The following is a 14,182-nucleotide window of genomic DNA, read 5'->3' on the forward strand; positions in this document are numbered from 1 at the left end:
GAGGCCCAGCCATTGAGTGTCCTGGGATCCTTCTTTCTGCTTGGCACCCTACAGTACATAAATACTCAAGGCCCTGCACCAGTTGACTTCCTGAATGTCAATAGAAATTGCCTCTGCAGATGCCTGGCTGGTGGTGGCTTGGTCTTCTGCTCTCTGCCCTTTGGACTCCTTTGTCCTGCCCCTCCCCATCAGGGGCCCAGAGTCATGTTCTTCCTACGTCCTACTCTTTAAGTTGACCTCTAGCTACAAAAGCATTTCCAAATTAGCAGCTTCCAAATCCTGGAACTGAGCTGTAGTGTGTGTTGTGGCTCTTGCTCCTCAGTCTAGTGAAAACTGCTTCTTTGTCTCCAAAACAACTTTTAATTTTACTTCTCAGACAGTTCAGAAAGAGTGTCCAGATATCCAAACAAGGGAAGTAGCCCTCGTAAATAGGCTTTCATCACAAGTTTCTCCAGCCTACTCTTCACCATGCATTCATTGTCATTCTGTAAGAGGTAGAAGGTCTGCTGGAACATATGCAGCAAATCATTTTAAACTCCAGAGGCATGAGGTTCTGGGGCATGAGTTCACTGAAGCAGGATATGGCCAGTACTCCAAGCTGGACGTACTCCTGTCACAAGACATGCTTTTCGCTGCTGTCATTCACTAATGCTATTTTTCTGGCTTATGTGTCACAGCCCAAGTGTGAAAAGTGGAAAATGGTGATGAGGAGGGACAAGGTGATGTGAGCAGGCAAAGGAATCCAACTGGACCGATGGGCCAGCCATTCCAAGGCAAGGAAAAAGACATAATTACACTTTGCATTGATAGAGTTAGGCTGATTCTAAACTTTGAGCTAGGACTTTGCAACAGGTTGGTTACTTAGCAAGTCACCTCAAAAACCATTAAAGTATACATCATTACATAGTCATTCCTAATGCTGGAGAGAAAATATAAGCTGAATCTACAGGATCCTTCTGGCTGGGCAAAATTAAGAAGCTCCTCTGTCTCACATTTTCTTTCACTAGAGTGTGACAATCCTGAAAAACTTCTGACATCAGACTTTCCAGTGCCTTGAGGGAGACTTCTTCCCATGCCAAGACTCATTTTGGATTCATTCTCTTACACAAACAAAAGAGGTGACCATCACTGAAGATCAGGAGTCAGGAATAAGATGACTCCCTGGAGTCTGCCACGAAGTTTAGCACATGCTGCCTGGGCTGGGATGGAGGCTCAAGTGAGCTGGCTCTCAGCTTCCAAAGTCTTGCTCCTATAGTTCAGGTCATGGTCCCAGCAGGCTAGGGGGGTGACTTTTCTTCCCCACCTCAGCCACAGGGACCTCTAAAAAGAGTACAGACCTTGGTCTCCCTCACTGGGGTCCCACTGAATACTTCCTAAGGAAATTCAAAAGTAGGAAATAGAATTTGGAGGCCAGAGAAAAGAGTGATGGATCCAGGCTCCTGTGCAGCCAGAACCCCAATGGGGTGACCTTGGTCTCAAGCAGGGGCTTTGGGGGCTTCTGGGGCTCAGAAGACAAGAGACAAAGGCAACCTGATGCAAAGACTCAAGGAGCAGAAGACAAAGGGGCCTTAGTGGATACAGGCAGGTGGCAGCCTAAGGAGACCAGCCCATAGGCAAGCAATGTCCTCTCTACCTCAGTTTCTGCCCCTGCTGCTACTGAATCTGCCTGTTCAGATTGTGCAGGCTGAGTGGTCAGGCAGCTGCACTTATGACTTGCTTTTAAGAAACAAGTTATGAGATGTCTTGTCTATAGCTATGTTACATTATGCTTATAACCTCTGTCTTATGTGAAGTCACAACCTTATTGGTGTTGAAGAAGTAAATTTCTCTGCTGTTAGATCACATAGAGAGGGTCATAAGGTAAACAACTGAGCATGGACACTGGCCAACAGTAAACAATAAGTATAGACTCTCCTCAGAACAATTTTTGAGAAAGCTAAGTTATACCATCATGCTTCACATAGCAGCCAGATAAGTCAAAGTGTAAATTGTGAGACTCTGAAACATAAAATTCAGCTAAGCCTATTAGGTACAAGAATATCAAGACAACATCTTGAAAAATAAGAATAAAGTGAATTGAATTTCCATATTCTAATGAACTATATCTATAAAATATCTTTAAAATAGTATTTAGGGCTGGGAGTTTGGCCTAGTGGTAGAGTGCTTGCCTAGCATGCATGAAGACCCAGGTTTGATTCCTCAGTACCATATACATAGAAAAAATCCACAAGTGGTACTGTGGCTCAAGTGGTAGAGCTCTAGCGTTTAAAAACCCAAGGACAGTGCTTAGGCCCTGAGTCTAAGCCCAGGACTGGAAAAAAATTAAATAAATAAAATATTTACCATAGCATTAAAATATCAAGTATTAAAGACAGTCTAACAAAAATGTGGGATCTCTATAAACAAATTGTTATGTAAAGAACTCAAAAAAATCTAAAGTAAATAGAGAGAGGGATACAATAAATCCTGGGATTAGCCAGTGGCTCACACCTGTAATCCTACCTACTAAGGAGCTGACATCTGAGGATTAGGGTTCAAAGCCAGCCTAGACAGGAAAGTCCCTATGAGACCCTTATCTCCAATTAATCCACTCCCCCCAAAAACACGGAAGTGGAGTTGTGGCTCAAAGTGGTAGAATGCCAGCCTTGAGCAATAAACACCTAGTCCCTGAGTTCAAGCCTCACTACCTACAATCAATCAATCAATAAATAATAAGCAAGCAAATCAGTGAATAAGTAGGTAAATAAATAAATTCAGGGATAAAATAATTAGTATTGTCATTGTCAAAGACAAAGATGAAATCTTTGTCAGAAATGAATCTCTGGATAGGATAGACACTGATAATACCATTTGCTTATATTCAGGTAATTCAAAGGCATGCATATCAGAGTCAACAATTTTACTTAAAAGCCATGAAAATCAAATGCTATGTTTTCTACAACATTATACAAATTTAAATTAGTAAGGTCTACCAATATAGCTCACTTTATTCATTATTTAGATCACACATGACAGAAATCAAGTTCTTTTCCCATATTTTGGATCAAAATGTGTTTGATGAGTATCCAAGGATTATATGCCAGAAGCAAACAGAATATCTAAGCTCAACAATCTAAGTCTGGTTGTCACCTTCCAAGATTTTAAGGCTTTAAGATTATAAGATGAAAAACTACAATTTATGATATAAGCTACAAAAACTTAATTATACAACATAATCCTAAAATCATAAAAATTACACATGATTATTACAGGCTGTAACTTTTTATAAAGAGTCCCAGGGGCACAACAGATAGACCTGAATGGGGGCCTGGAGTTTAGTCTATTGGTAGAGTGCTTGCCTAACATGCATGAAAATCTGCGTTCGATTCCTCAGTACCACATTCACAGAAAAAAACAGAAGTACTGCCATGGCTCAAGTGGTTCTAGCCTTGAGTAAGCCCAAGGACAGTGCTCAGGCCCTGAATTCAAGCCCCAGGACTGGCAAATAAAAGTGGGAGGAGTGAAAGGGAGGGAATTAAAAAAAAATAACAAAAAGTCTCTGAACAGTAAAGGACATAGTTAATAAACTAGAAAGACATCCAACAGACCAGGAGAATATCTTTACCAGCAATACATCTGACATAGGTGTAATATCCAAAAGATATTAGGAACATAAGAAATTAACCCCTGGCAAAGCTAATATACCAATCATCACTTAGAAAAAGGAGATAAAGAGAGACTTCTTAGAAGAGATAATAATTGCAAAGAAACAGCTGAGGAAATACTCAACATCAACAGCTATAAAGGAAATGGAAATCAAACTTTTTTTTTTTTTTTTTGTCAGTTGTGGGGCCTGAACTCTGGGCCTGAGCCCAGCTCAAACCTAATCCCCTGAGTCACAGAGTCACTTCCGGTTTTCTACTGGTTAATTAGAAATAGATACGGGTCTCATGTTCTTTAGTGCCCAGGCTGGCTTTTTACCCTGATCCTCAGATCTCAGCCTCCTGAATAGCTAGGATTACAGACGTGAGCCACTGCACCCAGCAATCAATTTTGCAATTTCATTTAACCCAGTTAGAAGAAAGCACCATGAATTCCAACAATATTGGCAGGGAAAAGGAACCCTATTGCACTGTTAGTGAGAATGTAAACTAGTACAAGCTCCCAGAACCCGGTCTGCTTGTTTCTCAAAAAACTAAACTTTGATCTTCCCTATGACTCAGGTATACCATCCTGGGTATCTACTCAGAGCATCCCAAGCCAAGATACTGTAAAGATATTTGCACGTCCACGTTCATTGCTGTATTATTTAAAATAGCCAAATTATGGAAACAGCCCAGATGCCCTACAATAGATGAATGGATAAAAAAATGTGGTACCTATATACAATGAAATTTTACACAACCATTGGGAAGAATGATATTACGTCATCAGCAGGGAGATGTATAAAGCAAATCATGTTAAGTGAGGTAAACCAAGCTCAAAGAAGCAAATGTTACATAATTTTCTCTCACATATGGAAGCTAGATATAAAATACATGATAAATTATACAGGTCTCTAGGCATTCAGTCATAGTCAGATTATAGGAGGACATTTTTAGGGGAAAACCACAAATGTACAGAACTTCTGTGCTTCTGATGATATAAAATAATATTTATTGAAATGAATGAAATGGAAACAATGGGCTTCTTTTTGTCTTATTTGGGTGTCTGTTTTTGGGAGGGCAGAGACAAGGAGAGACAAGGGGAACAAATGAAGCAGAGGTATTCAGTAGACATTACATTGAAAATAAACTATACAAGTTATAGTCAGGGATAGGAGGGAAAAACTGGATGACATTGTCCAAAAGAAATGTACTTTACCTGATTAATGAAACTGTAGCACCTCTCTATACCACCTTTTTTTTGCCATTCCTGTGGCTTGAACTCAGGACCTGAGTACTGTCCTTGGGCTTTTATCAAAGCTAGTACTCTACCACCTGAGCCACAATACCACTTCTGGCCTTTTCTGTTTATGTGGTACCTAGGAATCAAACCCAGGTCTTTGTGCATGCTAGGTAAGCACTCTACCACTAGGAGAAACTCGCAGCCCTATACATCACCTTTTATACAAACAATTAAAATATATATTATAATTGAAAAATTATACATGATTAAATAGATAGCTAATGTCAGGCCTGGAGGGTATTTCAAAAAATGCTTGGCTACTTTCATTAATCTCATATTGTTACTGTATCTGACTTTGTTACCTGGTATATTATGTATATATATATATTTGAAATAGGAAAGGGAAGAGGGAAACAAGATGACTGGGAGGAGGGAGGCAAATGGGGACAAAAACACGAGAGGGGTATCAATGTGTGAGAAGTAATGCACCTATTACCTGGCAAATGTAACTGTAACCCCTCTATACATTACCCTCACAATAAAAAAATACTTGGCTAAATTCTTCTTTATAAACCTGAACCAGAACCTCCCATTCTTCATATATTTCTTTTCCAAAATAAAGTATGACATTATTCTCAAGTCACATCTTCCTCAAAAAAGATAAATGTCACACATTTTATGAGCCTTAAAGAAATGTTTTCAGACCTGGAGGTAAAAGCTGACACACTGAAAACTTTACAGGAAGGAACAGGAGATACACTAGGCCTCCTTGGCACAGGTAGAAACTTTCTTAATAAGGACCAAGAATCACAACAAATCAGAGAAAGGCTGGATAAGTGGGACTGCATTAAACTGCCGAGCTTTTGTATGGCAAAGGACATAGCTAGTAAATTAAATAGGAAGCCTACAGACTGGGCAACGGACAAAGGCCTCATATCTAAAATATATCAACAACTCAAAAAATTGAATCACTCCAAAACTAACCTCCAAAGTAACAACTATCCCATTAAAAAATGGGCCAAAGACTTGAGGAGAGTCTTCTCAAAGAAGAAACAAAAATGGCCTATAGACACATGAAGAAATGCTCAACATCTCTGGTCATAAAACAAATGCAAATCAAAACAACTCTAAGATTCCACCTCACTCCAGTTAGAATGGCCAGGATCAGGAAAACGAATAATAACAGATGCTGGAGGGGATGTGGCCAGGAGGGATCACTACTACACTGTTGGTGGGAGTGCAAACTCGTTCAACCACTATGGAAAGCAGTATGGCAGTTCCTCAAAAGGCTAAACATAGAACTCCCCTATGACCCAGCAATTCCACTACTTGGCATTTACCCAACCTCCAGAAACAAGGGCATACTAAATCCACTAGCACAACCATGTTCATTGCAGCACTATTCACCATAGCAAAGATATGGAACCAACCTAGATGTCCCTCAGTTGATGAGTGGATCAACAAGTTGTGGTATTTGTACACAATGGAATTCTATGCTGCTGTCAGAAAGAATGACATTGCCCCATTTGTTAGGAAATGGAAAGACTTAGAAAAAATCATATTAAGTGAAGTAAGCCAGACTCAAAGGAACTTAGGCTCAATGGTTTCCCTCATTCGTCATAATCAGCAGAAACCTTGGGCTCTACTAGCAGAGATCTGCAATAGAGCAAAATCTTGATACATAAGGCCATATAGTATGAAGCTAATTGAAAGGACCTCCAGGACATTGAAACAAAAGCCATATAATGAATGATTGTTGTCCTTAATGTACTATGTTGTCTCTCATCTCCTTTGCTGTCCCTTGGTTATCTCATATTGTTATAGTATCTCACTTTATTATCTGATATATTGAATTTATTTGTATTTGGTTATTTGAAATTTGATAGGAAAGGGGGGAAAACCAAGACGGGTGGGGGATGTGGGGGGAGGGTAATGGGTACCAAGACATGTGAAAGGGTATCAATGTATGTGAATTAATGCACCTTCTATCTGGCAAATATCATGTAACCCTTTCACTAATTACAATAAAAAATAAATTAATTAATTAAAAAAAGAAAAAAAAGAAATGTTTTCATTCTAGTGAGGTGGGATATACAGAAGAGGTGACTAAAAATAACAAATATTACAAGGGCCAAATTTTAAAATGTAAATGACCAGAAAAAAATAGAGCTGCAAAGTCTCTACTCATCACTGTTTCCTTTTAGGCGTCAAGTTACAAAAATAGGAAAACATCTGTTTTCTCCTTTGAAATGTTAAACAATGCAAACTTTATGAATGGGTAGAGAAACAGAAAATTAAAATGTATAAAAAATAGAAGTCCTGAAACTCACCTAATGTCCCAGTGTTTTGGATAATACCAAATATCTTTTCATATAGTAAACAGCATCCATAATGGCCATGTTTTGGATAACAGGGCCATCAAACCATACTGTTTCTAATGATCAGGGGCTTCTGGAGAACATGACCACACGTGACCACTTGTGGTCTCCCAGCTCGAAAAGTCTAATGGACCCAGGTAAGAACCATAATTTTAAATCTTCATTCCCATTGCTTACATGGGAAGCTGAAAATATATCCACCCTCTCTTTTTTTGTCTATTTTTTTTGTATCCTGTTTTACTAAGACAAATCCTTGCTAATTTTTTTCCTTTCTCTGAGTAATGAGATGTAGCAGTTAGCCATGAATGATAGTAGAAATGCAAACTTAAAATGAAGATAAAATTTCAAGGTCTCTGAGAGAAAATATTGTAACTAATAATTCCTTGTTCACAAATGACATTAGTCCTAGGTGACTGGACTGAGGACTAGGAATTTCTCACAACCTCAATAGGTACTCAGACCCCAAAAGCAAATGCTGTATTTCAAACAGTAGAGACAATCTACTTTCAGTCTATTGAAAGTGTATTTATAAATATACTCAAATTAACTGCCACAAATTAACTAAAGGCAAGAAACAGCCTCCATATGTGTTTGTCATTATCTTAATCAGTTTTGTTGACCTCTTAGAATCCAGAACTAATCAACTTTATGAGAAGAGACTGAAACTATCCATAAGAAACAGCATATCCTTATGGGACAGATTGCTCCAAAAGAGGAGTTTATGCCACAGGCCAGAGAACTTTTTTCCTGGGAATTAGATTATTCCTCTCAACTTATGACAAAGATAACTTTTCCAAACAAGGAAGAACCAGCACTAAGATAATGACCAGCTATAATCACAACTCATCAACTATGTATGCCTTTTCCCCCTGCCTAAAATTCTGAACAGTGAAGATGGCTAAAGATGAATTGAAGTATTTTTTCCAGTTTTCTGCCATGTATACTTCCTAATAAACTCCCCCAATTACTTTTCCTACCTTTCAAGTGATGCTGAATTCTCTTGCAGAATGCAAAGGACTGAAGAAGATAGCTATACTGACCTTCAGGTAGCAGGATACGATAGGAAATAAAATTTCCCCCTTGAAATGCTTCTAACTATATCCTAAATTCCCATGTTGCATGGAAACTGGGAAGCTAAGGGAATCTTCCCTTCCTTATCTCTGCTAATGATAGGAGTTAGTGAAAAAAATCAGGCAGTTAGGGAATTGATACATACACATACACACATACATATGTATGTATATATGTACACATATGCATACATATACACACAGAGAGAAACTTATAGATTGCAGGATAAGTCCATAAACCAAAATTGCCTGACAACAAGAATGGGATCAAAGAATGAGAAAGACACCTATCAAGGACAAAAGAATGAGGAAATAGGATGAAATACGAAATCTTTGGCATCTCAACCTTATAATGAATAGGAGATCCACCCCCTTCAAGGACCCTAATTCTCCCTAATTAGCCCAAAGCAGGACAAGAGATGGCCTCTTCCCATGGCATGTCTCTACTACATGTTTTTTTCTCTGCCACATTTCTTTTCTAATACAACTGGCCAAATTCTTCTCTTGCCTGTCATAAGGACCCAAGTCAACTTAGCTGCCCTAAATTTCTGATAACAGTAACACTAGCATTTAAACATGTCTCAAATCTGTGAAGTAACTCTTTCATGTTTCTACCAATTTATTCAGCTCAATTGAAATTATACAACTACAGAAAATCAAGACCACCATTTCCACCTGTCCTAAAGGGATATCCAAGGGGCTAGAATATTCCTTTCAATATTCAAACTGTGAGGGGAAATAAAAGTCCCTACACTGTCTATTCACAAATAAATCTTCTCAAAGCCTTAAAACAATCAAACAAAAATCTTACCAGCAGATAAGAGATAAAATCAATATGGAAAACTGAATAAGTAATATTTTTAGTAATAAGGAAAAAGAAGCAACATAACAACCCTGGACTGATCTTAAATTTTTTCAATATCCTGAAATTTCCACTACATTAAATTTAAAATAAAATAAAAATTTCATCTAATATAATAAAGTACCATCTAGTTTTAGAAAATACCTGAAATATACATTTCCTTTCTTATAAAAATTTTAAATGTAAAAAGTTTTTAATAATCATAAAATAATGAGATATGACACTTATGAATATTACTCAGATTCCTTAAGATTAATATATTATATATAAATATGAGTAAAAAGAATGCAACTATAAAAATGATGTCCTTTGTTGTTGGGGGCCGAGTAACGCCATGTCTAATAACTTTCTGCTGAGACCTGTAGTAGGGGTAAACAAGTGGACCTCTTTATCCTGCCCACCTGTTGTGCTGATAGGCTCCCGCACCCAATATAAGGAGGAGGGGGCTTATTGGAGAGAGAGATTTTCCTGCCTTGATGAAGCTGCATGGTATCTCTGCTCGTGCTCCGGGGAAGGAAGGCTGAGTACGGGAGGACAGGGGGCCCTCTCCTCTCGTGGCTTGTCTTGGTCGGGGTGTGTTTTTCCCTATCCCTCCTACTAGTCAAGAGGGACCAGGGACGAAGGACCCCAACATACTGGTGCCCAATATGGGGCACGAAATAGGGCACGAAAGAGGCACAACTGCAAGTTGAGCCAAGCGAGAGAAGGGACTGAAGTGCCAGGGAAACCTGAAGGGGAAAATGCAGGCTGAAGTTGCTCACAGGGAAAGAGAAAAAGGAAGACAAAGACAAACACAGGGAGAAAGACAAAACTCCTCAAAGACTGAAAAACCAGTGAATGTGTGTGTGAAAGAGATATTATTCCCAAATCACCTCCAAAGCGCAGGTCACTTTGGGCATGGTAGGGAGGAGCCTCGCGGAGGGCGAGGCAATGATTATTCCCACATTACCTCTGAAGCTCAGGTCACTTTGGGCATGGTAGGGAGGAGCCTCGCGGGAGTCTCTGGCCAGAGCAATGTATGGGCGAGGATATTTTATAATAGAACCGAATGGGTTCAAACCGGAATGACCGTGATGTGTGTATGAAAGGGAATGGATGTGTGTAAAGAGATTTTAGAATAGAACCAAATGGGTTCAGACCGGAACGACCACAAATGTGTGTGTGAAAGGTAAATCTAAGTCTATATGGGAATAAACAGTTTAAGAACAGGTGAAAAGCTCAGACTTGAGAAAAAGTAGTGATTTAAAAAGCCTGTGCTTGGGTGCAGAATAGTTGAAAACAGGCTAAGGCTTTTTAAAGTCCCTGACAAAATATAGAGACGATGCCCCTGAGTCAGCTTGAAGTTACAGAAAATGGATTTTCGCCCACAACCCCCTTAAAATGAAGGGACCAGAGTCATTTTTGGACTGTAGTTTAATACAAAAAGAGAGAGACTGGAAGACTCCTCTAATTCTTCCACTGCCCTGCTATTCCCTATGGCTTGTGTGAATGTTGTTCTCTTAGTATTGGAATGTTTCCTTGTTTTCTCTGGCTGTTGTAGTCAGAGCCACTCAGTATATACTAGTGCCTGTACAGGCGGAGGAGAATGCTTTCCCGCTCATCAGTAAAAGAGACTTTGGTGTTTTCCTGCCGTTACTGCTGCGAGTATTGTCCTTGCCACTGTGGTTCCTACCTAGAATGATTTGAATGTGAGGACTGGAATTGTTATGTGCACAAATGACAATATTCTAATATGTCTATATTGCCTGCCTACAAAGTCAACACAAAGTGCTAATGCGACAGGCATCTGCTCCCATGGAAATAGGTGCATCCCCTCAGATCTGATTTGCTTAAATGGACGGCTGGTAATCAAAGACGGGCAAGTCCCAGCTGTTAGCCTATCAACCTAAGACAGGAGCCAAGTAAAAAGGACTTGGTGATCCCATGATGGGTAAGAAGACTAGTGAGCTTGGAGGCACCTAAGACAGGCACAGTCGATCTGATATGATGGTAGCCCCACATATCCTAGGTTTTTTCTTAAAATATAGATGGGGGAGATGTTGGGGGCCCAGTAACACCATGTCTAATAACTTTCTGCTGAGACCTGTAGTAGGGGTAAACAAGTAGACCTCTTTATCCTGCCCACCTGTTGTGCTGATAGGCTCCCGCACTCAATATAAGGAGGAGGGGGGTTTATTGGAGAGCGAGATTTTCCTGCCTTGATGAAGCTGCATGGCATCTCTGTTCGTGCTCCAGGGAAGGAAGGCTGAGTGCGGGAGGACAGTGGGCCCTTTCCTCTCGTGGCTTGTCTTGGTCGGGGCGTGTTTTTCCCTATCCCTCCTAGTCAAGAGGGACCAGGGACGAAGGACCCCCACACTTTGTATTAATAGCCTTTGTTTTCACCTTATCTATAAAAATGGTTATTTCATTAACCTCTATCTGGAGAGTTCTAAATACTTATCAGATATTACCAGTCAAAAGGAAATGAGGTGGGCACTGGTGATTCATGTCTATAATTCTAGTAACTTAGAAGGCTGAGGTCTGAAGATCATGGTTCAAAGCTAGTCCAGGCAGGAAAGTTCTTGAAACTTTCTCCAATTAATCACCAAAAAGTTAAAAATAGAACTGTGGTACAAGTGGCAGGGTGCTAGCGCTGAGGGGTAAAAGCTAAGGGACAGTTCCCAGGCCCTGAGTTCAAACTGGCACAAAACATTAAATGAGGACTATTTATGCTCTAAGCCAATAGACTGTTCACCTTCCTTAATTTGGATGACATTTGATCATCTGTGTAAATGTATTTCTCTGAGCTTTCTCTTCTCAACTGAAATTTCACCATGATCTTCCTTTCCATTTATGACATAGACTGTTTTCCAAGTAATAATTAGGTTATTTCATACATTTATAAAATCCTTATTTCTTAATCTATACTGGAATATCAAGTGCATGTGCCTATATATTCTAAGTCTGACTATGCAACATTAGAAACATTAAAATGAGATACCATTTATTATATATAAGATTAATAATTTTCTTATGCATTCCAATAATTTTTGATATTTAATATTTAACTCAATAGGGGTCTGATCAAATGAGGGTCAATAGGCATATGAGGATGAAGAGAAATTATATTAAATATGAATAGTGTCAGACTTAGACATTGGAACCAAAAAGTAAACTGAAGAAAAGAGCAGTTCCCTTCCATCTCTTTTTAGATGTTAAATTACAAAAATAGGAAAATATACAGAGGCTAGTTTGGAAATGTTCTCTCCTTTGAGATTAGGTTACAAGGCTCCTTTCGGTATAAAGAGAGAGATGAGAGGCAAGTTGAGGGGAAAAAGAAACCCAGTGTTCACCTGTTGTCTCTGCTTCTGATAGGCCTAAAACATGGGTGTATTTAACACTAATAAACATGTTGGTCACTACAAGTATTGGCTAATCATAAACTATTGTTAGACTTCCAATATGCTGTATATTTCTCCAGCCCAGAGCATATAAAAATCACAAAAGGGCCGCCATTTTTTAACTTGTGATTTTGAACTCCATTGTACTTCTAGCATGAAGTGATTTTTCTCTACTTTATACAAAACAAACTCCTTGCTAAATCTCTACCTTATAAGACATTTTGAAATGCTTTTTTCCACATGGATCTCAAGTACATGAATTTTCACTGAAACCCAGAAACCAAAGGAATCCTTTAATCCTCATCTGGTAACATGACCAATGACATTGCTCATTTTGGGTGGTTGATTGTTTCTCAATAGTTGAAAGTATTTGTACTACACATTTAAAAAACCAGTTTTGCTTAGGATATTGTTAACTGTTTAAAAAAAGTAACAACTATGAGTGTGACTCAGTGGCTTTACACTTTCCTATAAGTATAGATTCCTGAGTTCAAACTCAAGCATTGCAAATTCAAATAACAAAAAAAGAATTGTTCCAGCAAAAACATTAGGGTATAGGAGGTAACTATCATGATCAAAAGGTGTATATTCACTGGAGGTGGCTGCTCATGGCTGTAGTCCTAACTACATAGAAGGCTGAATCAGAGGATCTTGGCTCAAAGCCAGTGGAGATAGAAAAGTCCATGAGATTCTTTTCTCCAAGTAACCACATAAAAGACTTATGGAAATGTGGCTCAAGTAGTAGAGTATCATCCTTGAGCAAAATACCAAGCAAGAATGTAACGCTCTGAGTTCAAACCCCAGTACCAGCACCGAAAAAAGTGTATATTACTTCCAAATTTTAGATCTAGGTTTTCAGTACCATAGTCTAAGGGAAAGAACATGATATTGTTCAAATGACAGTTGTACTGAAGAATAAAAAGTTTAGGTGTTTTCCATTAGTAGATAAATTAACTTTTATCAATAGGATTTTTCTATGAAAAAAACATTCTAAAAGCAGCTATAAATATTGAGTTTTGTTGAGCACTGGTGGCTCATGCCTATTATGCTAGCTACTCAGGAGGCTGAAATTTAGGGATCACAATTCAAACCCAACCCAGGCAGGAAAATTCATGAGACTCTTATCTCCAGTTAACTACCAGAAAATCAGAAGTGGCGCTGTGGCTCAAAATAGTAAAGCACTAGCTTTGTGCAAAAGAGTTCAAGGACAGTGCCTAGACCTAGAGTTGAAGCCCCACGACCAACAAAAAAATATTTTAGTTTTTTCTACTTATTGAGATAATAGAAAAATTCTTCCAAGTAATGTAAAACTTGCTAACATTTTATTTTACATTAACTATTGTTTAACTCATATTCTTACCGTTCTCGGTTAAATTTAAGAGAATGAAGAATAGCTGGCCTTTTTTGCCTAAGATTCCACAAATGAAGTGTATCATCTGAACTGGCACTGACCAAAGCACCCTGTAACAAAAAAAAGACAAAGTGTGTGCTACATAGATGTTGAGGTATGTAAATATCCGCAGAAACAGAATAAAAGATAATCATTAAGAAACAAAGGATTTTTTTTATTTCAAGTCACTGAGTTCAATCTTCAAAGTGCTTGAATTTGGCATGGTACAAATATTT

The 14,182-nt window shown here is 38.7% G+C and overlaps 1 protein-coding gene across 3 annotated transcripts in view; it reads right to left on the reverse strand.

The window, feature by feature from the left end:
- Positions 1-14,182, reverse strand: part of Stxbp5l (syntaxin binding protein 5L) — a 175,050-nt gene that overhangs the window by 129,091 nt on the left and 31,777 nt on the right. For all 3 annotated transcript variants that reach the window (XM_090345538.1, XM_090345536.1, XM_090345543.1), the window contains exon 5: positions 13,917-14,017. In XM_090345538.1, the coding sequence (XP_090201664.1) occupies positions 13,917-14,017 (101 nt within the window). The remainder of the gene's footprint in view (positions 1-13,916; positions 14,018-14,182) is intronic.

This window comes from Megascapheus bottae, chromosome 1, assembly GCF_031878675.1.
Source record: "Megascapheus bottae isolate mThoBot1 chromosome 1, mThoBot2.hap1, whole genome shotgun sequence".
Lineage (NCBI taxonomy): Eukaryota > Metazoa > Chordata > Mammalia > Rodentia > Geomyidae > Megascapheus > Megascapheus bottae.